Genomic DNA, 23,852 nt, shown 5'->3' with positions numbered 1-23,852 from the left:
AAGGTTGAGAGTGAAGTGTTATTTCAGGTAAAAATATTTGATTAAAAAATTTCATTCTGAAAATAACTGAAAAGTATTCCATGTGCAGACTTCCAATTTCTTGGGCAAAACACACCAGAAAACGGCTGTGAATTCATGCAGTACCTCCCTAACTTGAATTTGCACTAGGTTAGTGGGCAAAAGAAGATTCGGGCCTTTTCTCCTGCCCTATAAAGCAGGATTTCTTCAGTCCATTTTCCTTCACTCATCCTGCAGCCCCACAGCTTGTTGCCTACCAGCCCGACTCTTTCTTCCCAGTAAGTATTAGTGTGGGCAATATAATGCAGCGTGATCAATGGGGCTGAGCAGCACTGGCAAGGCGAGAGGAGGAATGCCATTTAACAGCGGATCGTATATCTGACACCACCCTCCGAGTGGCTGCTCTCGCCTCCTTTCAACTGTTGTGTCAGAAAATCAATCCGTGACTTCAGCAAAATCTTGACGCTTTCTCCCATCAGCAGAAGGGACCATTAATAATTCACGACCCCTCTTCCTTATCGAAACTCATTTATTCTGAACCTAAACGCCTCACAACATGCTCGCTACTGAATCCACCCTGGCTCTCTCTATATATTATAATGGCCCAATCTCAGAGAGGGATTGATGATAGATAATTCTGAGTGTTAGTATCATTTCACGGTGTGGGACTCTGTTCTGTGCCCTGTGTGCTGAGTTAAGTCAGCTAATACTGCAATCGCATAAACAGGATGGTCTTGGTGAAATAAATTTCCTGTAGCAGCTTCTAGATTTTGTGACAAGGATGACTGGGTATCAACAATGTTCTCACATTCTTGACAAATAAAAGATAAAAATGGAAGCTTTTTCTTGATGTAAATATGGATATAAATAGCTGAAGAAGGGTTTGTGCACCAGAAGGCTTCTTGGTTTTCTCTGACTTTTATAGCAAATGCAATAAAGGCACCTATTACTCTCCACAATTTTAACATACCACATCCATAAAATATCTATTAAAAATAAAAGATGTTTGGAGGAGAACTGGTTTGTTCTTTATCTGCTGCTTCTTCGTAGCTCTTTTGTAGCAAGGGAAAGAGGGGAAAAAAAAACTCTTTCAGAAGAGAAGTAAAAGGGTGTTCAACATGTGAAGCATTTTCAGGGATTTGACCTTTTGAGTTATCTGCGATGGGATTACCTATATCAAAGCAGAGGGCACCAGCAAGGAAGCTCATATCCTCCATAATGAATGAAAATATCTCTAGTAGTTCCTCCAAGCGCTGTCTACCCGGGTCAAAGTTTTAAAGCCTAAGTAATTAAACAGTAGATTTCTAAATCTTTGAGTATGGAGCATAATAAATGCTCACAAATTCTTTAGAAAATGTCATTAAAGTCAGTAAGAGCTGGACTCCTTTTGTTTGGTTATCTGACAGAACATGCCTGTTTTGAACATTTTGACAGCAGTAGTTTATTTAACCTGCTGTGGCCACCCAGCCCTGGAGCTCATTAGAACCAGTGACTTACTGTAAAGATACAATGCTGTATAAGACACTGTTGATCTCCAGAAACAGGTTCTGTCTTTTTGCCTTCCTGCTCCAGACCCATCCATATACATGTCTGTAGCGCTCATGAGTTTACAAACAGGGTAGGCAACTTATTACAGGGTCAGGAGATGCTCCGGTGACCTCTTAGCTCAACTGCACCTGGGCACATGGCACACTTCTACAGACTGCACTCATCCTGCAGCTCAGTGCCATTATCTTCAGCTGACAGAAGCTGTGTTTTCATACCTACCGGATGTTCTAAATTTAAATACTGTCGGCCCACTGTAAATAACAATGCAATAGTTTACTCTGACAGCACTGGAGGCAGCATATGGATTCAAGTTTTAGACAACACTACATGTAAAATGCCTTTCCTTTTATAGCAGAATATATTTAGAGTCTTTTAAGCTCAGCTACTGAACTGAGTATGATGCATCTAGTCATCCAGCCCAATCAACAGCAGAATCACAACTTCATGTCAGTGCAATACATTGTTAACTGATATGTCAGAAAATCAATTAATTACTTTTAAGTAGCAGTTAAGAGTATCCACACAATACTGCCATGTGAATTATTAAAGAAAGCAAGGTTGAGTTTTCTCCGCAATTGAAACCCTGTCTTAGAAGAAAGTGCAAAATGCTGCTTCTGCCCTGAAGCCTAATCAACATTATTGGCTAAGCAACAGGGACCAAAAGAGCGGTGGAGGGCATGAAACTGGAAGGATGCTGACTCCCAAAGCACAGACACCACAGTCTGCAATGGTTATGGCTGGCGAGACCGACCAATAACCCATCCCTTCCATGGAGCTGCAACTACATCCAGATGAGAATAATGGCACAGACACGGTGAGCAGAGCAGCGTGAGAAGGGCAGAAAGGACTTTCTGTCTCCTTCTGTGGGAACCTTCACCAAGGGACCTGCTCAGACTTTGCCTCCCATGTTGCTGCCTGTTATAGATTTTTGCCTGGGACTCTCCTCTGGCATGCTGAAGGGAAACATGTCCTGAGTGGGACCCTGTCGTGAAGCTTTCTGCTTTCTTCATGCCTTGGTCTGTTAGAGATACTACACGAGTGAATAAATCAGTGAAGATGGAGAGGTGACTGTGAGGTGGGATTTGGCTTGGGCTCATGATTTTCTCTGTCATGGCAGGGAAGCTCCACAGAGGAGGGTCTGGCACGCTTGAGTAGGCCTAGCTGGTGCAAGCACACCAGAGGGCTATCCCACTGCTGCCAACTAACCCTGCTCTGTGAGGTGGCACCGTGTTCCAGATGATGGTCTGTTGTAGTATTCCTTTCACAATGAGTAAAAGCACGATGCTCTTGGTTCAGTTTGGCCATGAGCAAATGTATCTCATCTGAGTGTGTGAAGGACACCCCTTGCTCTCCTCCTCTTCCTTATCCTCCTGCTAGGAGCTGAAGAAACAATTGGAATGTGGGCAAGAAGCATTCCTGTGCATGGACAGGGCTTTCTGATCCTACCTTAAAACAGATCTGCAGTAGCACCTGAGGCCTGACCAATACTACATGGAGATCTGGGAAATATGTTTCTCTGAAAGCCAACAAGATGTGCTATCTCTGTAGTGCCTTTTCCCCTTGTCTGCCTGCCCCATAGGGATTCTTGCTTTGGCCTAAGTTACAAAGACCCTGGGTTTGGTGATTTCCAGGCAATTGGCTAGCACTGGAGAAGTCTAACAGTTGGCTCTTAGACTCATGACCTGTACCTGTCAGGACAGTCAGTGGTGCTTCTTTGACTCCTCTGATTACATCTGTTTTTCTGGCTAAGATCATAGAATCATAGAATCAGGGAGCCGTTTGAGTTGGAAGGGACCCTTAAAGGCCATCTGGTCCAACTCTCCTGCAGTGAGCAGGGACACCTACAGCTCCATCCTCAGAGCCCCATCTGTCCTGACCTTGAGTGTCTTCAGGGAAACCAGAAAACACCCCTCAGCTCCTGAGCTGAGAGATGTCTGGTCAAACCAGAGGCTGATCAATCTGCTAGGCTTCTAGGTGTGGATTTTTTTTTTGTCATGTCAGCATTTTGTCTGTACCAAGGCACTCATGCCTTGCGTTGTGTGCAGTCTGGTATTTCAGACTGCATCAGTTTACTGCTGTCAGAGTCCATGGGCAGGTTTCTCCATTGCTAAAACACCAGGGATGGAAGGGAAGCCGAGCATTGGTTCTGCAGCACTTCTGGCTGGGAGAGTGTGTCTTAATGAATTTCAGTTTTGTCTACAGCACAGGGATGGTGGATCAGGGTGGAGGAGTCAATGTCAGTCTCACCTCTTCCCCATGACAAAGTAATTGCAGTGTAGGGTAGCTTTTAGCAGAGGAGAGTGAGATGGAAACTGCTGGGCAGTGTAGATACAGCTTGTGCAGACATAGCAGGACATAGGCCCAAGCACATGGAGTGGATAGAGTTGGCGCTGGGCCATGGCACCAACCCACTGGGCTGACATTGCGCCTGGACGACCCACCACAATGCTCCCTGGAAGAACCCTAGGAGCTGAGCAGGGCCTGCAATGACACTGCTGTTGTGGCCATGGCTGAGCAGACCTGGTGCTGGTTGCTGGTGTGGGACAGCACCCATCGCTCTGCCACCAAGCACTGGTCTTACTGCTGGCAAAAGTATTCCCCGTTTGCAAAGGCCTGTGCTTTTCTAGGAGTACGCACTTCACAAATCGGCAATCTCATTTAAAGGAGGCCGTGATGGAAGGATTACTCACATCAAAAGAAAGGATACGCATGCTGCTTTGACAGATTTCAAATGTCTGTTAGGCAGCTCCAAAACAAATGAAATCTTAGCTGTTGTTACAGAAGTCTCACTAGGTTCGGTTTCACTGCAGAACACATCCAGCTTCAGCATGGTGAAAGTGCACATAAATATTATCCTTATCCAGAAAGAACTGGCATTTGAATTTTCCCAGTAGCCATGTGCATTTTTCAGTGAAATCCACCCTTGTCCGCTAGTTTGGCAGTTCCCTTGGATACACAGGCAAAACCATGCCATTCTGCTTCAAGAAAAACAACCTGCTTCAAGAGGGGCTTGCTAACCACTCTGCAAAGAGGATGTCGTGCTTCAAAGCAAGTTAAAGATGGTGTTGTGTGTTGAAAACAGGACGTGTGCTCCATCCTGTTTCATTCTTACTCGCCTCTTTTTTCTTCTATTTTTTTTTTTTTGAGTCCGTGTTACGCATTCTAAAATATGTCAGTCATTCAGCTCCATTCTGAGAACCCTAAAAATACTTCTGTTCATAAAGCAAAGCTCTCTGTGTCTATTAGGTAATCTTCCCGCACAGTCCAAAAAAAGAGATTGACAGAGTTGGATCTTGAGATGGGAAAGAAACATCACACTGTGCTCCTTTCCCGTGGCTTGTAACGCAGGCCACAGAACAGTGTCTATAGGTAACAGATATCCTTGTGTTATCAAAGCTTTGCAAGGTGCATGAAGAGATCAGGGGCAGATGTGGGAACCCACTCACTTCACAGCATCCCTGTCTTCCACGCTTGGTGAAGCAAAGGTTTTCCTGTTAACATGAAGTGCAAATGAAGAATACTGCTTCTCTTGCCTCTCATAACCTCTTCTCTGCCCCCCACCACTTCAGGCTAACCCTCTGTCGTACAGCTGAGAAGTGGTCAGTTGGACAGGGAGTGCAGTTGGTGCAATAAAAAAACAGCTGGTATTTTGTCTGCATGTTCATTAGGCCATCTTTGTGTTGTGAGTAAAAAGCAGCACCTGAGGACTGCTAGCTTTACCTGCAATGACAAATTAAAGTAAGAGGTAGAGGAATGATCTCCTCACCTCTCTATCAGCAAAAGTATTACATTAGGGAAGAAAAGTATAAAACCCAAATCCATCCCAGGCCTTTGGTTTAGTTTTCCTGGGAAATCCATTCTTTCTCATGCCAACATATATAGATATTTTGCATAGCTCCATCATTTGTTATCTTTACGTACATGTCCGCAAGGTGCTCACGCTCTGATAGTTGGCCAAAAAGCAATAGGAAAAGGAAGGTGAAAACTGATAATAAAAAGTCACGAGAGAGTCGGGGACTAAAGGGCTGTACATGTCAAAAGCCCAAATCTAGTGCGGGATGTAGGGATGGAAAGAAGGAACCTCCTCGGTATAGTTAGCATCTTAGATAGCGCCTTGTACGGTGCTTTATCTGGCCTGTCACAGAGGGGCTATTGCATCTCCGCCGAACCACTGTCAGCAAAGCCCAGGAAACACCTTGCCTTGCAACTGATGAAACACTTGCCTGAGGTCTCTCCCAGTCCTCCTGTGGCGGTTGAACAATGTCATAACCCATGGTTGTGCAACAGCTGCTGGAGTGGTTGAGATTGTGCTGCTTCATTCCAGAGCACAGGGCTTTTTGTGGTTTGGTGTTGGTTTTTTTTCTCTTTCCCTTATTGTCCCTGGAAAAAAAGGACTACATTTCTGGCGTGAGTCTCTCTCCATTTGATGAGACAAAACTCAAAAAGAAAAGAAAACAACGTGCTGCTTGTTTCCACGTACAGTACTGATGGACCAACAGCCCTAAATGCCTTCTAGATTAGGCTTTCCCAAAAGTACAGTTTTATTCATTGTTCCTTTTACAGAGGCTGCACTGCAAAGTTTCTTGTGATCCCAGGGAATTAGAACCTGCTCTCACAGACATACAGTTTTGGCCATCCCTTGAACAGCTGAAGCATGCTCATGGTCGTCCTCATAGGCAATGCTATACGTGTTGAAGAGTTTGTAGAGCCTATAGGTTTGTGGCCATGTGCTGATGAGTGAGAATGTAATGTTTAAAACCTTAACAGTGGCCTGTGCTTGAAAACGTGAAAGTTGGCCAGCAGCAAATCCCCAGTAAATCTCACAGTCTTTTGTTTCCACATCCATTGCCTGATTTCATTAGAAACATCCTATCGCGGAATCTGGAAAACACAAAATGCATCACATTGGCAGCTATACATTTAAGTAACATTTCTTATTGTCCGCCCAGGTGCAATTGCCACTACTTGACTGTACTTCTTATCTCTGTCTATAAGCACCTCTCAGTTTTCTAAGGAGAAATGGATTACAAAAGTTGAAGGAAAGGTACAGGAAAAACATTTCTTAGAATCATAAATTATTAAGGTTGGAGAAGACCTCTGCAATCATGTAGGCCAGCCATCACCACTGTGCCATCATCGCTAACCACGCTGCCAAATGGCAGCTCTTCTTTCCTTTAGTTGAAAAAAACACATGGAGAGTTTTGCCATGGGAATCACTGTGCGTGCAGGATTTCTACAGTACTGCACTACAAGGGCTGCTTGGTAAATCTGCATTGCACACTGAGGTCTGCGTGGCTCCCACCTCCTTGTCTCTCAGGGACTGCAGCACTTCGGTATGCCCTGGAAAACAACTGGACTAAACTTTGGAATCTGGTGTAAATTTTTGAGAATCTCTCTACCTATCTATCCATCCATTCATCCATATGCCCATTCATCTCTTCCAGAGCACTTAATAAGATTGCTGAATTTCTCACTTGGTGACAAACGTGGCAGGCTTTTAAGGAGGACATAGCTATTTATACACTCCTAGGAAAGATTATTTCCTCTAAAATGCTAGAGAACCAAGATGCAAATCACTTCACCTACAGAAGAAATTCATGCTTAGCAGGTACTGTTTCAGATTTGCTGACTTATTAGAGTAGAGCGGTTGACTCGTGTCGCCATTTCTCATACACATATCCATGCTGGGGACATCATTCCCATGTACAGAAGTGGAGCTAAAACTGTCCCGTGTATTTACTGAAAAGAAATATCTCCTTTTTGTAATCGAGGGGGTTCTCATAGTGCCACTATCTGTTGCTAGCGATTGTAAAATACTGCGAGCAGAAGTCTGAATCATTACCAGTATCATCATTCTATTTAGTGATAGTAGGCTCTCATACCTTTGAAACAGGACACCAGCTGAAACAACAGGAGAGCAGCCCACTGAAGCATCCCAACCTGGTTTCTAACAGCAAAACTGTGATCTTAAATCTTCATCTGCTTCCACTCTAATTGGGCAGAGAAAAATCATCGGAGAAGCTAAATGAAAATTACTAGTCTATAAATGCCTGAGGCAAAGAAAAAGAGAGAGAGGAGAGAGAAAAGGATGGGAGGTCTCATGTGAGTTTGGTTAGTGGGGAAAAAAAAAAAAAAAAAGAGTACACATTCTAAGTATGGCTGCATGTCATTTTTCAATTTGCTCATGTTAAATAATGATCTCTAGGGCAGAGAAGGAGTGGAGTGAAAAGGAAGAGCTCTCCCCTCATCTTGTTTAGTTTGTGCTCATCTTCTGCGGTGTCTGGCCACTGCCAGGCTCTCATATAGACTTAAACATGAACCACAGGCAGTTTGGTGTGTCGTCTTCTCTCTCCTGGACCATGTACCTGATGAGGAAAAACAGAGCAGCCCCTGGCTTTTTTGGTAAAGAGTTCTTTATCTTCCTTTTCTTTTTTCTTTTTTTTTTTTTTTTTCATTGCAATGCGATACAAATCTTGATTGTAAAGTAACGGGGAGTATTTGGTGGAGAAAAATATTTAAGGCAGTATAGTTTCTGTTGGAGTGAAGTAAGGAAACCCGTCACTGCGTGCGTGCATGTGCATTAACTTCCAGGAGACAGTTGGATTTGTACGGGAGCTTTCACTGGTCTGTTAGGCATGTTGCAAGCCTCTTTAACTGAACCGGTTTCTTCAGAGGAAATGCTTCAGAACAGTCTCCACTGAGATGTCCAGGATGGAGGTGGAGGCGGGAAGGTGTCCCGCTGCTGAGCGTGACGGCTGTCGGGTGGCACCTACTGCTCTGTGCTCTGCAGCCCCGCAAGAGCAAAGTGGTCACGGAGGACAAGGTAGTGTAAAGGGACATTGTCAGTTGGCTTGAGTCAAAGTGCTAGTTGTGGTCGGTAGTGATGCTGTTTTGTGCAAACTAAGGGCTTGACCCATACGCTACATGATTTTTTAATCCATGGGAAGCCACGATGGACTAAAAATGTTCCCATCAGAAATCCAAAGATGACTTTCGTATCCAAAGAAATCATGGATGAAATAATGCACCCAGTTGACCACTAGTACAGACCCTGCTGCAGTCCGTTTTCCTGTGGTTCCATTGAGAATGCGACACAAGTGTTTAGGAGGCAGCATCTTAAGTCTTGGTCGGTGTTTGAGCACTGTGTAGCAGCAGTACATAAAGACAGTTCTATTAAAAGTTAGAAAAAATGGCTGTATTTAAGACTTTGTTCTTAACAGACGCGTGTAATTCTTGCTCTGCAGGACACTGAAGAAAACTCCCTTTTGATACTGTAGTGCGTTTGTAGTGGTTTGTGTAGTGCGTAAACCAAAAGAGCAACTATTTTTGCTTAAGACTGTCCTGTGTATACTTGATTTAGTGCTATTACTTCACACCTAAAAATAATGTAAGAATGCATTGTCTTAGCTAAGAAAGGCTTCAATGTATTGCTACTTCTATCTGTTGCCAAAACTAAAGCATTTACAATCCCTGATTTCCTAATTGTGCAAATGAACTAGAGGAAAAATAGATTAAAATAGCCTGTTGTCTTTCAAATGAACTCACCAATTTACAGACAGCACATTTTGCCACTGGGTATCATGGGCAACATCTGTAGCTGGAGAGCAGCAGCGGGATATGACTATAAACTAATCTTGCTAAGCTCTGCTCACTTTACAACAGATTTCCTTTTAGAAGCCTTGTGTACGGTGGCTGGTGTTCAGGGAGTCATTTATTATATCTTTCTGCCTTGCGAAGAATATTTCATGCTCTTAAGTACTCTGTAAGGTGTATTTCAGGGCAGATTTGCAATGAGACTGATGTTAAAAGCCTGGACCCGCAGCTTTTCTTCTCACCTTCCCTGCCACAAGCAGGGGCCTTGCAACTAGAGCTAAGTAAGCACAAGCCCGTCACCGGGGAGGACTTTTTGCAGCTTGAGGAGATGGGAGATGGTGGGCTCTGCTAAGCCCTGCTTGATCACTACCCTCCCCCCACCCCCCTGTGTGACATATATAGGACCAAAGAGTCCAGCATAGCCCCTCTGGGGAGAGAGCTAGAGACAGAGAAAGGGAACCTGACAACCTCTCCTGCTGCTTAAGGCAGAGGCCTTACGCTCCATCCTAAGCACCTGACATCTTCCTGCGCCCTGCTGAATGGCTGCAGTGGATTTCTTGGTGTCTTGGCAGGCTGATTTTGGCTGCTCCCTCCCTCTCCCCACAGCACACGCTGCTCCCTTGCTTATGCACAGATCTCATCTCAGGCAGGTGAGCATGGAGGCTTTGATATGAAGTTGTGCCTTGTTATGACCCGGGGGAGATCTGTGGTTGAGATGAAAGCTGGCAAATGACATACCTGGTAAATTAAAAATGCTTAAGAAAAAAAAAACCACCCAAGAGGAGCAGCAGTGATTTCCATTAAACCCAAGTACTACTTTTGTAGCAATTATTTACATACGTTTCAAATCCAATGACTTGATGAGTGGTAATGGCCTTAAGTTGCACCAGGGGAGGTTCAGGTTGGATATTAGGAAGATTTTCATCTCAGCAAGAGCGGTGAGGCAGTGGCACAGGCTGCCCAGGGAGGTGGTGGAGTCACCGTCCCTGGAGGTGTTGAAGAGCCGTGTGGATGTGGCACTGAGGGACGTGGGCAGTGGGCGTGGGAGGGTGGGCTGATGGTTGGACTGGGTGATCTTAGAGGTCTTTTCTGTGATGCTATGACTGCAGGTGAGAGGTGCCAGACTGACAGCCTGGGAAGCGCTGCCTTTCCCTCAGCAGTGCCCATTCCTTCCATCACACAGAACCCCACAGATCTCCCTCTGCAAGCGTTTGTGTCACCCTGAGAGTCTCCTGAAACAACCAAATTGCACAGGTGTTTTGTAAAGCAGTTCAATAGGTTTACGTTTTAATTGTAGTACCAAAACAAAGTGATTTGGGAAAATGCACAAAAAATAGAAGGAAACAGCTTGGAAAACGTTATTGTTCCTCAACTAATAAAAGTAAAACTTAGGGAAGGTTGATGTAATAAGAGTGTGACAAGGAATAAGCCCACTGAGTAGTGCTGGTGCCTTTGGCTCTGGGGAAGCCTGGGGGGTCCTGCGTGTGACTGTGGGGTTTGCCATGTCAGGTGTTAGAGCAGGGTGGGATATCTAACTGCCCTTGTCATGTACAGACTTCAGGTTTTATTGCTCATCGGGCTCAAAATCATCCGAGTATTTTTTCCTATTGCTGTCATCCAGGTCTGTATCTAAAGAGCTTGCAGCCTTGTCTCCCTCACCAGCCCATCCCATATGACAGCACCGTGCGGGTGCTCCCTGCTGGGCAGGCAGCTGCTGGGACACGGTGTGCCCAAGCCCAGACCTGCACAGCATGGGTGGAGGCAGTCACAGGTGGGATGTTAAGTGGAGGAGAAACGGTTTATGAGATTAACTTGTGGCTTCGTCTGTGGCCGCGAGAGTGCATTAGCGGTGCTGCACGTGGTTAATAGCGCCTTGGCGTTTCAGCCAGCCTTTCCTTCCTCTGTCTTCGAGTGGTGTTGCAGTGAAAGTCCCAGGCAGGATTCCCCTGTAAGCAAAACCCTTTTCTGCATGAAGGCACTGCTGTGTGTTCACTGCAGGTACGAGGAGGATTCAGTACAAAGCCAGTGGTCAGTGACACGGAGGGGACAGCCCAGCTGCTGGCTGAGGGCACCCACACCATCTCCTGCTGCTAAGACCAGCCCTCTGCTTGGAGACAGACACTGGCAGAAGCCTGGTCTCAGATGAGAAACAATTTATAGCCAAATAAAGAGAGACAGAAATAAGGTGCCTGGGCTTTAATACTCCTACTCACCCTGGGACGAGGAGCTTCATGAGCTCTCAGCAGTTACCCCACCAGCCTTGAAGGGTTATTCAAGGGGAAACAGGGAGAGGGACAATCTGTCCTGGCCCTTAAAAACAAGAACAGGAGGAACAGAGAATCCATTCCTTCACTGGACGCCTTTGCCAGTAATACCACCCGCTGACACAAGTGCTGCAATGTCATGCTGGGAATAATGTCATTATTTTCTTTTCGCCTTCCTGTTTCATCATTCAGGCCTGTCACAGTTTCTAAACGGTGAAAGTAATGTAGGAAGAAGAAAAACGAAGCAGTTAGTTATCATCCTTGTTTCTAGTTGGTTTTTTTTTCACTCCAATCCAAAGTGAAAGTGTTGAAAGAGCACAGCTTTCCTTCTGGCAAACCTGGGAGGAAGGAGCCTCCTTTGGAAGCATCTTCCTCTCTGTTACATGCCAGAAATTCCTATAGGAACTTCCCTGTAGGGACTCTGGCAACCATTTATCATTCCTTCTCAGTTTTGACTAAAAATGAAGCAAACCAACCCTGAGCAAGGCAGACCCACACCGCGTTGTTTGCACCAAATGCAGCATCCACGCCACCACTAAATCTTCCCTATTACACAGTACCTGTAGTGCATTATTTTTTTCGCTAGATTCAACACGTTCAGCGCCCTGATTCCGTCTGGTCAGTCGCTGCTAATTGCAGGAAGAAAGTCTGGGGCACAGGAGGGGAAACTTGACCTGCTCAGCATCAATCAGAACATCAGCAGGGCCTCTCCGATACCAGCTTGGCTGCGTGGAGCACGCGGGCCATGCTGACAGCCCAGCAGTGACGCTGCCCCGTGGGCATGCCCTTTCCCTCGGAGGGACAGGTGTGGGGAATATAACAATTACATTAACTCTGTGCCATCGACGGTATCCTCCTCATGGCAGGGCTGTTCCCTGCTGTCCTGCGGGTTAGATTTACTGCTCCTTTTAAGTGTCCTGGGACAAAAGGGAGCTGGAGGTTGTTTTTGGGGTTGGTTGGTTGTTTTTTTTTGTTTTCCCCTATTATTTTTTTCCATACTCTAGTACAAGGCATCCAGAGCGTTCCTACCAGAGCAGAAGATCAAAAGCCCAAATGTTACAATTAGTGCTGGAGGTTGTTATGATGTGAACCTGAGTATATAAAACGCTACAGAAAATACAAGGTGTGGGTGATGTTATCTGCATTAATCTCGGCATGTAACGAGCACGGTATAATGGCACACAATGCGTATTTTTTTAAGTCTCCACACCAACAAGTACTTATACCAGATGGCGGCTTTTCAACAATTTCCATTCCCTTCTCCACCCCGTACTCCCAACTGCTTCAAGTAATTGGCTTCTCTTCTAGGGATTAGCCACAGTAGAACCATATTAAGTGACTAATTTTCCCCACTTAGCCTTTCTCTTCCCCCACCCCTCTTTTAATTTGGAACTATGCAGAGAAAGAAATCATCCAAAAGCTCTGAGTTCGTGTTTGTTTTCAGAAGCCCTCTAGAACAGCCTCAAAATCATTTGGGCTTTTAGGTCAGGCGGTACATCCCAGCGCTCCTTGGCTTCGTTTCTACTATGTCTTAAACTTTCCCCTTCAAGGTGCTTGTCAAGCTCTGACTTGAAAAGTTCAAGTGATGTTGATTCTGCCGCTTCCCTGGGAGCGTTTTCTCCTGCCTATTTGATCTTGTGATCAACGTTGCCCCTGCTCTTAAAACTGAACTCGTTTTACTTCAGTTGGCATCTGTTATTTCTTGTCTTATCGTTTTTAAGTAATGAAAACAGTTCCTCCCCTTCCTCTTTATAGTTGTCTTTCATGTACTTGTAAACCGCAGTCATGCTGTCCCCTTGGCTTCCCTTTTGCCCCAAATTATATGTATGTATTTAATTCCTTTAATCTTTCCTTATAGGTAGTTCCTTCCAGACCTTTAATCAAAGCAGTTGCCCTCCTCTGTAATCTCCCTCATTCACTGATATATAGCCAATAACACTACGGCCAGGACTAAACCCGTTGCTCTCACTGGGATTCAAGCTCTGGGAAAATAAGCCGGCCTGCTCCCTCGGCTCTGATGTGACCCCCTGCCCCTGCACCTCGGGGAGCCTCTCCTGTCTACCATGCACCGTTGCACTGTGTAAGCAGCTTTCATTCTGAGGAAGGCAAAATGAGATGGATCCTAATGGCAGTCATGCATTTCACACGCCCAGTCCACAGGTATGGGGAAGGTACCCAAGGAAAACCACTGAAAGACATTTTTGTAGTGGAAACTTTAACACAGTCCACACTCCTACTTGCAAGCTTGCCAACTGCTGCACAAGAGCGAGGAGTGAAGTTCATTGAATCCTAGAATCACAGAATGGCTGGGGTTGGAAGGGACCTTAAAGGTCATCTAGTTCCAACACCTTGCTGTGGGCAGGCACCAGCTCAGGCTGCCAACGGCCCCATCCAATCTGGCCTTGAACACCTCCAGGGATGGGGTATCCACAGCTTCTCTGAGTGAAGGCAGCAAACTGGCCCTGATTTAGTAAGGACTTGTAAGGCCAAGAGGTTTTGAAGCTTCCCAGCAAAGCTGAGCTGGCCTGGCTATGTGGCATAAGGCAGAAGGGGCACTGACATCAGCTGCTGCTGCAGTAACTTCATGGCAATTACTAATCTTCCTCTTGAGGAAACAGGGAAGGAGGAGATAAGGTGCGATGGAGAAAAGCCTCTGAGGGTGGTGGCACTGGTGGGATGCAACACTGGTCATGCAGTTGTGACCCTATGCTGCTGTGCACTGAGATGACATCTGCGCTAGTGAGAAAAGTTGGCCAAATCATCTCCCACTGCCCATCCTCCTGGGGCTCTGCTCGGTCTGAGCTCTTCCTTGGGCTGCCTGCTGTGCCTCATTTGTTTACCCAGCAAAGTTCTAGGAGGACCTGCAGCCACCCACAGGCCTGCACAGCTGGGCTTAATGATGGATGCAGATTCACAGTTTAGCCTCTCCTGAAAGGTGTCCTTCTCCAGGTGTCCCTGCTCCCTGCCCACTGCCTCCACCAGGCTGAGTTCAGAGAGGTGCAGCTCTCGGGACTGCAGTTTCTGAAGGTCCAAGGAGGTAAAACAGTGAAAGACAACTCGCTTTTATGTAGGTCCATATCCCCACATCTTCAGAATGGGAGACATAGAATCACAGAACATCCTGAGTTGGAAAGGTCCCGTAAGAATCACTGAGTCCAACTCCCTACTCCACACAGGACCACTCAAAAATCTGACTAGAAAACGACTGATAAAGCATGGAAGCAAACTAAAGACATGTTTCAAAGTGGGTTTACGGACTATACTGCATGTCTACAAGGGAACATTCCACTTCTGACAGCGTAGCCATCTTTTACAGATGCTGGAAGTGGTAGTTGATCACATGTTGGATCAATGTTGGACATGTTGGAAACATGTTGGACACGTTCAGTCCATTTTGAAAGGGAAATGGCTCACATCTTCTGCGAGCACTGTTACCACCAGCGTGTTCTGAGGAGGATAGAGAGTCCTTGAGAACTTTTCCAGTGTCAAAGTTGGGTCGCAGGTAGATAGATGCCCAGACTAAAGGCACCGAATAGAAACACGGTATGTTGTCATTCATCCCAACCCCTCTGTTTAGCATAAACTGAGCTGCAGCCGGTTCCCCTTTCCAGAGCAAACACTCTCGTATCAGCTAACAGAGATGAAAGAGGAGATTGCCGGAGGGGCTCAGGCACTTCCCTCCCTGAGACGGAGACAGGTCACACATCGTGCACCTGTGCGCTGCCGGCCCACAGAGCCAAGCTCCCCAGCATGGTGCTGGCATCTCACATCTCATTCTCGGTGGCATCATCATACACGTGCTTCATGTGCTGGGGTGAAACATTCAGATTTCGCTGTGTGAGAGACGAGTGCAGGAAATGAGGAGCAGCGACCTCACCTTTTTACTTACAGGCAGCTGCTTTTCTCCGTGCACTGGAATAATGAGACATGATTTAAAATAATTTAATGCATCGCCGTAGTCATTGCTTTCATGTCAGTCGGTGGAATTACCCATGATGGTAACTGTTATGCAATAAATACTTGCAGGGGCAGTTCAGAAGCCTGATCCTACAAATCTTATTTACAAGCGTTAGCCCACTGATTCATTGCCACTACAAGTAAGGCACATTCACATCATCATAAATATTTTCAGGACGGCCTTAATACATGTATTTTCAACCCAGAGGGTGGTGACGCAGTGGAACAGGTTGCCCAAGGAGGCTGTGGATGCCCCATCCCTGGAGGCATTCAAGGCCAGGCTGGATGTGGCTCTGGGCAGCCTGGTCTGGTCGTTGGCGACCCTGCACATAGCAGGGGGTTGAAACCCGATGATCATTGTGGTCCTTTTCAACCCAGGCCATTCTATGATTCTATGATTAAAGTCATTCGGATGCAAGAGGGAGGAAAAACTCATCCCAAAGCTGTTGCTCCCCCTCTCAAACTTCCGAAGCTTTTGCTTAACCGTACGACGTAAAAACTTCGGTGCTTCGTGGTGTGCGAGCCCCGCACAACAGGGGCAACGCGGGGCAGACAGAGATGCCGTTGCGGTTTGCTCCTGGCTATAAAAACAACCTGACGTCGGCACCCAAATGGAAGCGGTGCTGCATGTGAACGGGTCACGCTCCGACTCCAGTTGCGATTCACGCTTCAGAGGGACGCTGGCACAAAGGAGCCGCTGTCCGAGCGTGAGCCGGAGCGTCGGGCACGCTAAAAGCCGCAGCGTGGAGGGAGGAACGCTGACTTTCAACGCCGTCCCTCGCTGCTTTCCCTTCCCTAATAACCGTGGGTGCTCCCGCTGCTTCACTCAGCAGTTCCCATTCTTGCGGAGCGCACCCGGAGCACAGGAAGGGGTCGGCAAACCCCTGCGACAGTCCGTCGCTTTGTCACGTAAAACTAAATCCGGGCTGGATGTGGCTCTGGGCAGCCTGGTCTGCTGGTTGGCGACCCCGCACATAGCGGGGGGGTTGAAAACGGATGATCACTGTGGTCCTTTTCATCCCAGGCCGTTCTACGAGTCTATGAAAATCACAAGGAAGGCGGTAGATTGTGCTAGTTAAAACAATACAGAACCCTCCCAGTGTGGGGCCGGTGCTAAAGGATAGGCTCAGTTCACTGCTCGACCCGTAGGAACGCCGTCACCTGCAGTCGGGATCAGCCGTTCAGCCGGCCTCCGTGCCGGCGCCCGGTTATAGGCAACGGGAAGCGTGGCGTCTTTTGCCCGACTTCTGTTTAATAGCGGCGTTTTGTTTTGTTGTTTCGGTCGTTCGCACGTGTTTATTTGGCCTTTCTGGGTTGAGTCTGCGCTTATGCAGAGGAGTTGAGGTGAACAGAGGGTGCCATACGGCCACCGGGATTCAGCCCGGCGCCTATCATCCGTTGACATACAGAAAGCCGCCTACCTCGGGGCTGGGATAGGAAAAACAGCAGAAGGAAAGAAAGAGAGAAGGGAAAAAAAGAAAGAAAGAAAGCTCAAACGCTCTGTGCGTATTTTAACGCGTGCACATCCCTAACAGAGCCCTCGTGATGTCGGTAACGGCCCTAAAAAGCGGCCGGCCACGGTACTCCCCAGGTGGTTTTAAGCTGTATGGTAACAGCGCTTCGCCCGTGTAGTTGTTTGTTTATTTGTTTTCCTTCCACCAGAAGAAAATACCCCCACGGCAATTTAAATTCGAGATAGGTTCGTATAAAGAACAACTCGACGGGGAGAGACTGAAGGAGGGAAGCAGCCTTGCGGGACGGACTCACGGCGAGCCAACCGCACGGGCGGGCGCGGACAGCCCACGGTTAGGAGGTGCCGCGGTCAGGGGGTGCCGCGGAGCCGGTGGCCGAGCGGGAGCCGCCTTATGGGGTGGCACGGAGCGGGCGGGGAGGCGCACGGAGCCGTTGTTTTCCCTTCCGCACGCAGTCCGGCTCCGCAGCAGCGCCCGCCGCTTCCCTCCCGACCCCTCGCCGCTTCCAGGCGGCCGCCGGCTCCGCCCTCCCCCCGCCCTCCGAGCGGCGGCGCCCGGCCCGCAGCCGCTCCCCGGAGCTCCTCCGCGGCCGTCGGAGCGCCGTCGGCGGGCGGCGCGCCCCCTCTGCCGGCCCCGCGGCGGAGCTGCACCGGCGGTCGCCCCGGGGCTCGGCGCCCGCAGCCCGCTTCCCCGCCGCCGGGCCCGGGGGGGTCCCCGCTCGCCGCCGCAGCTGTTGAGCGCGACCGCGGGGAGAGGGCCGCCGGGGGTGGGGAACGAGGCGGAGGAACCGCAGCGGCGCGGCGCGGCTCTCGGGACGGGGAACTCCAGCGCCGACGTTGGGAAAAGAAAACGGGGGGGGAGCGGGGGGGGGGGGGGGGAGGAAGCCCGAACCCAGCCCGCACGGGCAGCCACGCCTCCACCCGGCACGCCGCCGCCGCCCGCCGTGTGCGGGGAGCCCGGCCGCGGCGGCTCCCTCGGGGGCTTCCAGCCCCGCGCTGCGGGACCGCCCCGGGGCAGCCGGGCCGGCGCTCAGCCCTCGGCGGACGAACCGCGTCCCGCGCGGCGACCGCAGCCGCCCGCGGAACCGCTGCCCGCACAGTAGCGGCGGCGGCGGCGGCGGGCGCGCCAATTCCAGGAGCCCCTGGCCCGCGGCCGCGCCCTGGCTGCTCCCGGAAAGGGCTGTGATTGGCCGGCGCCCTCCCCGTATGCAAAGCAGCCGGGGGAATGACATTCCTCCGCACTCCGCCCGCCGCAGCCGACGCGCTGCCGGCCGCCTCCATTCATCCCGGCGGCGGCGGGCGCCGAGCGGAGAGCCGAACGGAGCGCTGCGGGGCCCGGCGTGGCGCGCGGCCGGCGGGCGGGCGGGCAGGAAGGCGGTTCTCCCGCGAAGACCCGAGGGCTGCGCGCCGTGGAAACGTGCTCTTCTCCGCGCGGCCGTCCGGGCCGGAGGCTGCGAGCGCCGAGCCCGGCTGGGAACTTTGCGTTTGGTCGTCCCCGCTTTTCGCTGTCTGCGCGGCGTCCCGCCCCCCTCCCCCTCCTCCCCCCGTCAGCCGTTTGGCGGAAGGGAAACTCGCGGCGACTCGACGCGGGGCTGTTGGAAACGGGGCTGAGCGCTGCCGGCCGGCTGCGGGGTGCCTGCGAGGCTCTGCGTTGCTCCGCGCGGGTCCCGAGCGCCGTTCTTCCCCTCGACCTCCGTGCTGCGGGCGGCGGAGGGAAGAGCCGTGCTGCCCGAGGCGGGGCTCCACCTGCTGCGGTTGACATCGTGTTAAGCAGCCTCTCCTGCGGCCGAGCGAGAGGAAGAGCGCTTCAGATACCGAAGGAAAAAAACAAAACAAAACAAAAAAAAAAAAACAAAAAAAACCAACAAAACCAAAAAGAAAAAAAAAAAAACAACCCAAAAACCAAAACCGAGTTGGCAACGAGTGACGAAGTTGTTGCAGTGTGGGTTTGAGTGCTGAGGGGAACGGGAGTGAGAGAGAGGGAGCGCTGTGGCGCACACCGACCGCAGAGCGCCCGCAGCCGCACCGACACCCGGGGGTGGCCTCAGCCATCGGCCGCGGCTTCACGCAGAGCGCTGTCCCAGAGACAAACCCAAAGAGGGAGAGACATCTCAAGCCGTGCACTGAGCTCTTCTTTTTATTATTATTTTTTATTCTTTTTACTGTTTTTTTTTTGCGGGAATTATGGCGAGGCCGTGAGCCCTCGTCGAGCGACGCGAACCGAACGACCGAAGCTGATTTGCGAGGCTGCTTAAAAACCAAAAACTGAAAGAAAAAAAAAAACCCTATATATATATATATATATATGTATATATATATATATAGCGGCCGGGCCGTAGAGCGCTGATGGATCCCCGCCGCGTTTAAGCCGCGGCGGATCGCGCCGTCAATACTTTATGACGCGCGTGTGCGCGCGTCCGGGGCCGTGCGCGCAGCTGTGCCCGGCGGAACCCTGAGCGCCCCTCGGAGCGCGGCGCGCCCCGTTCGGCCCCGCGGAGCCGCCCCCGCGTCCGGCTCCCAACTACCAGCGGGCACCGGCATCCACACGAGTTGCCCCCGGCTCCCCGCCCCGCGCCCGTGTATGTCGCTCCCCAGAGAGCGGCTCGCCGAAGAGTTCCTCTCGCTTCGCTGTTTTGCCCCAAGCCCTCGGAGGTCCCTCACTCAACAGGCTTGTTGTGATGCGTATCCCCGTAGATACCAGCACCAGCCGCCGCTTCACGCCGCCCTCCACCGCGCTGAGCCCGGGGAAGATGAGCGAGCCGCTGCCGCTGCCCGGCGCCGAGCACAGCGGAGCGCTGGCGGGGAAGCTGCGCGCCGCCGACCGCAGCATGGTGGAGGTCCTGGCGGACCACCCCGGGGAGCTGGTGCGCACCGACAGCCCCAACTTCCTCTGCTCCGTGCTGCCCACCCACTGGCGCTGCAACAAGACGCTGCCCATCGCCTTCAAGGTACGGCCGCACCGGGGGCGGGCGGGGAGGGCAGGGGACGGGACGGGACGGGACGGGGAGAAGGGAAGGGAAGGGAAAAGAGCTGGGCCGGGGAGGGCGGGCAGGAGGCGACCCCGCGGTGGGGAACGCGGGGCCGCCGCGCACAGCCCGACCCGACCGACCGACCGACCCGGGGAGCTCTGCCGCAGCCGCTGCCCCGCGGCAGCCGGTACAGAGCCTCTGCGGGAGGAGGGGGGAAAAGAAAGGACCGAAGCCGAGGAGCTCCCGCAGCACCGATCTCGGGTGCCAGCCACGGGCGAGCCCTCCAAAATAATAATAATAATAATAATAATAGTAATAACAATAGTAGTAGTAGACTAAATATATATATTTCCTTCCTTTAATTTCTTTTCTTATATTTTTTCCTTCTTTTCTTTCTTTTCTTCCTCTTCATTTCTTCTTCTTCTTCTTTCTCTTCTTTCTCTCCTTCCTTTCCTCCTTCCTTTCCTCTTTCCTTTCATCCTTTCTTTTCTTTCCTTCTTTCTTCTTTCCTTTTTTCTTTCCTTCGTTTTTTTTTTCCCCCCAACCCCCGCTCGGAGCCCACGCAAAGCCGCGGCACAACGCGGGGTTCCCATCCCGGCTCTCCCCCCGTCCCCCCTGCCACCGGGCCGGGACCCACGGGACGGGCGCGGGGCTCAGCGCTACCCTCCCTCCCAACCCCGTCCTCTATTCCCGTTACCCGGCTGTAAGCAAAGCTCTCCCCCCTCGCTTTGCTCGTTTTCTGCTTTTTGACTTCGGCCTGCCGCAGACTGAGCGGTTTTCGGGCTGCTCCTTACCCATCCCTTCGAGGCGGGTGCGCCCCGAAGCTCAGACTTAGGATGGGGGATCGGCAGAGCTCCGTGGGGCGCTCAGCTCCGGCTCCCCCCGATCCCCCCCGCATCCCGGTCCCTCAGGCGGCTTTTGGGGGCACGCAACCGGCGCGGCTCCCGGGGCTTCGGGAGCGTTTCCCAAAGTCCGCTGAGCGCTGGGAGCTCTCCTGGTAGGCAGAGCTGTGCGGAGCCCCGCCGGAGCCGCTCAGCCGCGGGTAAAAGCTCCTCCGAAGAGCCGAAAGCGCTCGTGGCGTGGTTTGCCCATAGGAATACGCAAAGAAAGGAAAATGAAGGGGGAAAAAAAAGTAAAAACCACCAAAACCGGGAGGGCGTTTCCGGACGCGGTAAAGGCACCTGCCCGCCGGGCAGAAGGCTTTGTTAAAGCCGCGATTCTTAGGGTTATTTGGGTCTCAGAGAAAATAGAAACCACGGTTCGTTCCTCTGTGTCTGATGTTGTCATCCGACACAAAAAGCGCTGGGTTTTATTATCTCCTATTGCTAACAATCATTGCCCCGACATAAAGGAGGCAGAGAGGTTTCTCCTCACGTTTCCTTACACAAATCCTCTCGTTTACATTCGATCTGGAGGATCGGGATATTACTCCCAAACGCAACGACCGTTTCCGTGCACGCTTTTTTTTTCCCCCCCAAAATAAGGCAGGATTCCGAGAAACTTTTAGGGAAAAATGCGTAACAGCTCTCACAGGGTGCCATCCATATTCCTTGTCCAAACGCTGCTTGGAAATCATCTCAGTCTTCATCAAAAAGGCCGATTTGGTTTGGTTGCTGCACCAGCAGGGAGCATTTCGATGGCCGGCGGTGCTGCAGCGCTGCTGCTCCCTTCTCTGGAAGCACACGTCTTTTAGGAGCGCAGATAACAGCAGCCAGCAAGTCCCGACTTATCTGTTTAGTCTTTCTTTTTCTAACGCCAGTGTTTGTATTTCTGCTTCTATTGTTTGTGCCTTTTTTCCCCCCCCTGGTTTCTTTTCCGCGCTGTGCCTTTCTTTTTTATGCTTGCTTCTAACGTTTTCTTCGCATTTCTTATCTCTGAAGCTGCCCGCAATGTGGTTTAAAAACGGTGCTTCTCAATATTTGTGCTGTAAGAGCCGACTGACCCTGGATTCGGGAAGGTTTTTCTCCCTAAAAGTGCTGGCAGGTATTTCCTTGAACAAGCCGGCACCGTCCGCATGGCAGGGAGCCGAGGGTGATGCCCACGTTTCCCCTTTCCCTTCCTCCTGTCCTTACTCTACGTGCACGTATTCAGGTTGTCTGATCACTTCATTAGGAGTGTGTGCTTCGACTTCACAGCTGCTGCTGGCTTAAGCCAGCCCGCCTCATCGCACAGCGCTGTGGAAAGAGCGAAGTTTGTTAAACGTTTGGAGAGGGGACTGTTTGATGCCGAGATCAGGGCTTCATGCAAGGCGCAACACTGAGCGCAGAGCAGAGAACAGAATAGGCCACGGAGGCAGCTCGTGGCACGCAGAGGAGAGGAAAAAACAAAAGCACGAGCCGTGGACGAGTGAGAAAGAGGAAGCTGAAATACGGGCATAAAGCGGGAATTTTGATGCAGTGATTTTAACTTTGCATGTGGAAGTGAAAATGAGGGCGATAGGTGACAGAAGGGAGAGCGCCGAAGTGAGAAAAGCAGCCCCCTGCATCAGGAAAAGCTCCAAAATACCTCTCCCTGTCGTGCTGGGGGAAATGGTTGTTACTGGGAGGTCAGCATCAGAGACGGATTGAGCAAAGGAGCTGCTGATCTGTGTTTGGAAAGAGCAGTGCGAACAGAAACTAACAGCGGTCAGCCCGAGCTGGAGCCCATTATAACTGCGTGGATGTAAGCTAGAAAATGCTAAGAGGAAGGAAAAAATATCAAGCAGCAACTCAGAGGACCTGCTGCAGGACTACTTCCTCCTAGAGTATGTAAAAGAGGAAATAAAAATGAGCTAGACTTTTTCCCCCCCCCCCTCTTTTTTTTTGTTTTTTTTGGTAGTAGTCCTGAGGTCACTCCTGTAGGTTTAATTTGGGGAAACATCTTAGCAAGAGCAGCGGGTTCTTAAAACAGTGCAACAGAGGACCTATCTCGAGCTCTTGCTTTCGCCAGCGTCGATCAAGAGACGCACCAGACCTGCATTCAGTCATCACAGGGGAAAACTGCTGTGAGAATTCAGTCTCGCCGTGGAAGAAAAGATAAAATTCATTTTTTATGAGTTTAAAAGATGGGAGCGTTGTAGGTACGAGTCAGAAAGCTTAGTGTTAGAAATCCCCACATCTCCCAGCATAAGAAATGCGGACGCTGTGTTCCTGAATATGAGTTTGATAGATATTGGCACTGGGGTGCTACATCATTGCAAACATTTAGGATGAGGAGAGAGCTTCTGAGCTACTGCAGGTTTCGTTCGTTTGGATTGCAGCTTCCACCCATCAGATCGCAGGTGGGGTCTTCAGTCACTGATTTGCTTTCGCGCTTCCAAAGGGAAAGAGGCGTTGTTCAGTAAGTTGCGATGAAGCCCTTGGTCGAGGCCTGCTTCCCCGTGGATTTATTCTGAATTTATATATCCAGATCAGTGGGATGAACAGAGAGGGAACTGATGCACCTGTGGGCAGCCTGACCCTCTGCGCCCACAAGGCAATTGGCTTGGGTTTGTTTTCTTTCAAATTTTACATTCGGATGCTTGTGCCGACTTTGCTGTAGCTTAAAAGTGAGGCTACTGAAGTAAATCGGATCAGAACCAGTTCCTGTTACTTGAATTTATGCACTGCCAATTACAGAAGTACGTTTTGGAAGGCTTATTTTGTGCCGAGGTGCACGTTACACTTTGTATTTTGGATGCGTGTCAGTGTAAAAACGTAGCCATAACTCTGCATGGTTTTCCCCGAACGACTTCTAGTCTGCATTCATTTTTGCTGCTGCTGCTTTCTCCTGCTTTGTCACATCACTTGTTGATGTTCTATTCCCAAAAACAGATGTCCCGTGAGGAAGCTGAGGTTTCTGTGCTTTGCTTTGGTAGGTGGTGGCCTTGGGAGACGTACCCGATGGGACGCTGGTCACGGTGATGGCTGGAAACGATGAGAACTACTCTGCAGAGCTCAGAAATGCGACGGCTGCCATGAAAAACCAAGTGGCGAGGTTCAACGACCTCAGATTTGTGGGTAGAAGTGGAAGAGGTACGTGTCTGTTCGCAGCCGCCCTTTGGTCATCTTTACC

The 23,852-nt window shown here is 50.2% G+C and overlaps 1 protein-coding gene across 5 annotated transcripts in view; it reads left to right on the top strand.

Moving 5' to 3' along the window:
- The window catches only part of RUNX1 (runt-related transcription factor 1), a 153,428-nt gene that overhangs the window by 63,750 nt on the left and 65,826 nt on the right, over nt 1-23,852 (top strand). For 4 of the 5 annotated variants that reach the window (NM_001396968.1, NM_205227.2, XM_015299305.4 and 1 more), the window contains 2 exons: nt 19,546-19,799; nt 23,656-23,812. In NM_001396968.1, coding sequence (NP_001383897.1) covers nt 19,546-19,799; nt 23,656-23,812 — 411 coding nt within the window. Of the gene's footprint in view, nt 1-19,270; nt 19,800-23,655; nt 23,813-23,852 lie in introns of those variants that run through there. The other variant, XM_025146753.3, reaches the window with a different exon arrangement.

The sequence above is a fragment of the Gallus gallus genome, chromosome 1, assembly GCF_016699485.2.
Source record: "Gallus gallus isolate bGalGal1 chromosome 1, bGalGal1.mat.broiler.GRCg7b, whole genome shotgun sequence".
NCBI lineage: Eukaryota > Metazoa > Chordata > Aves > Galliformes > Phasianidae > Gallus > Gallus gallus.
The sequence above is the reverse complement of the archived record's forward strand: the minus strand, read 5'-3'. Positions and strand labels throughout refer to the sequence as shown.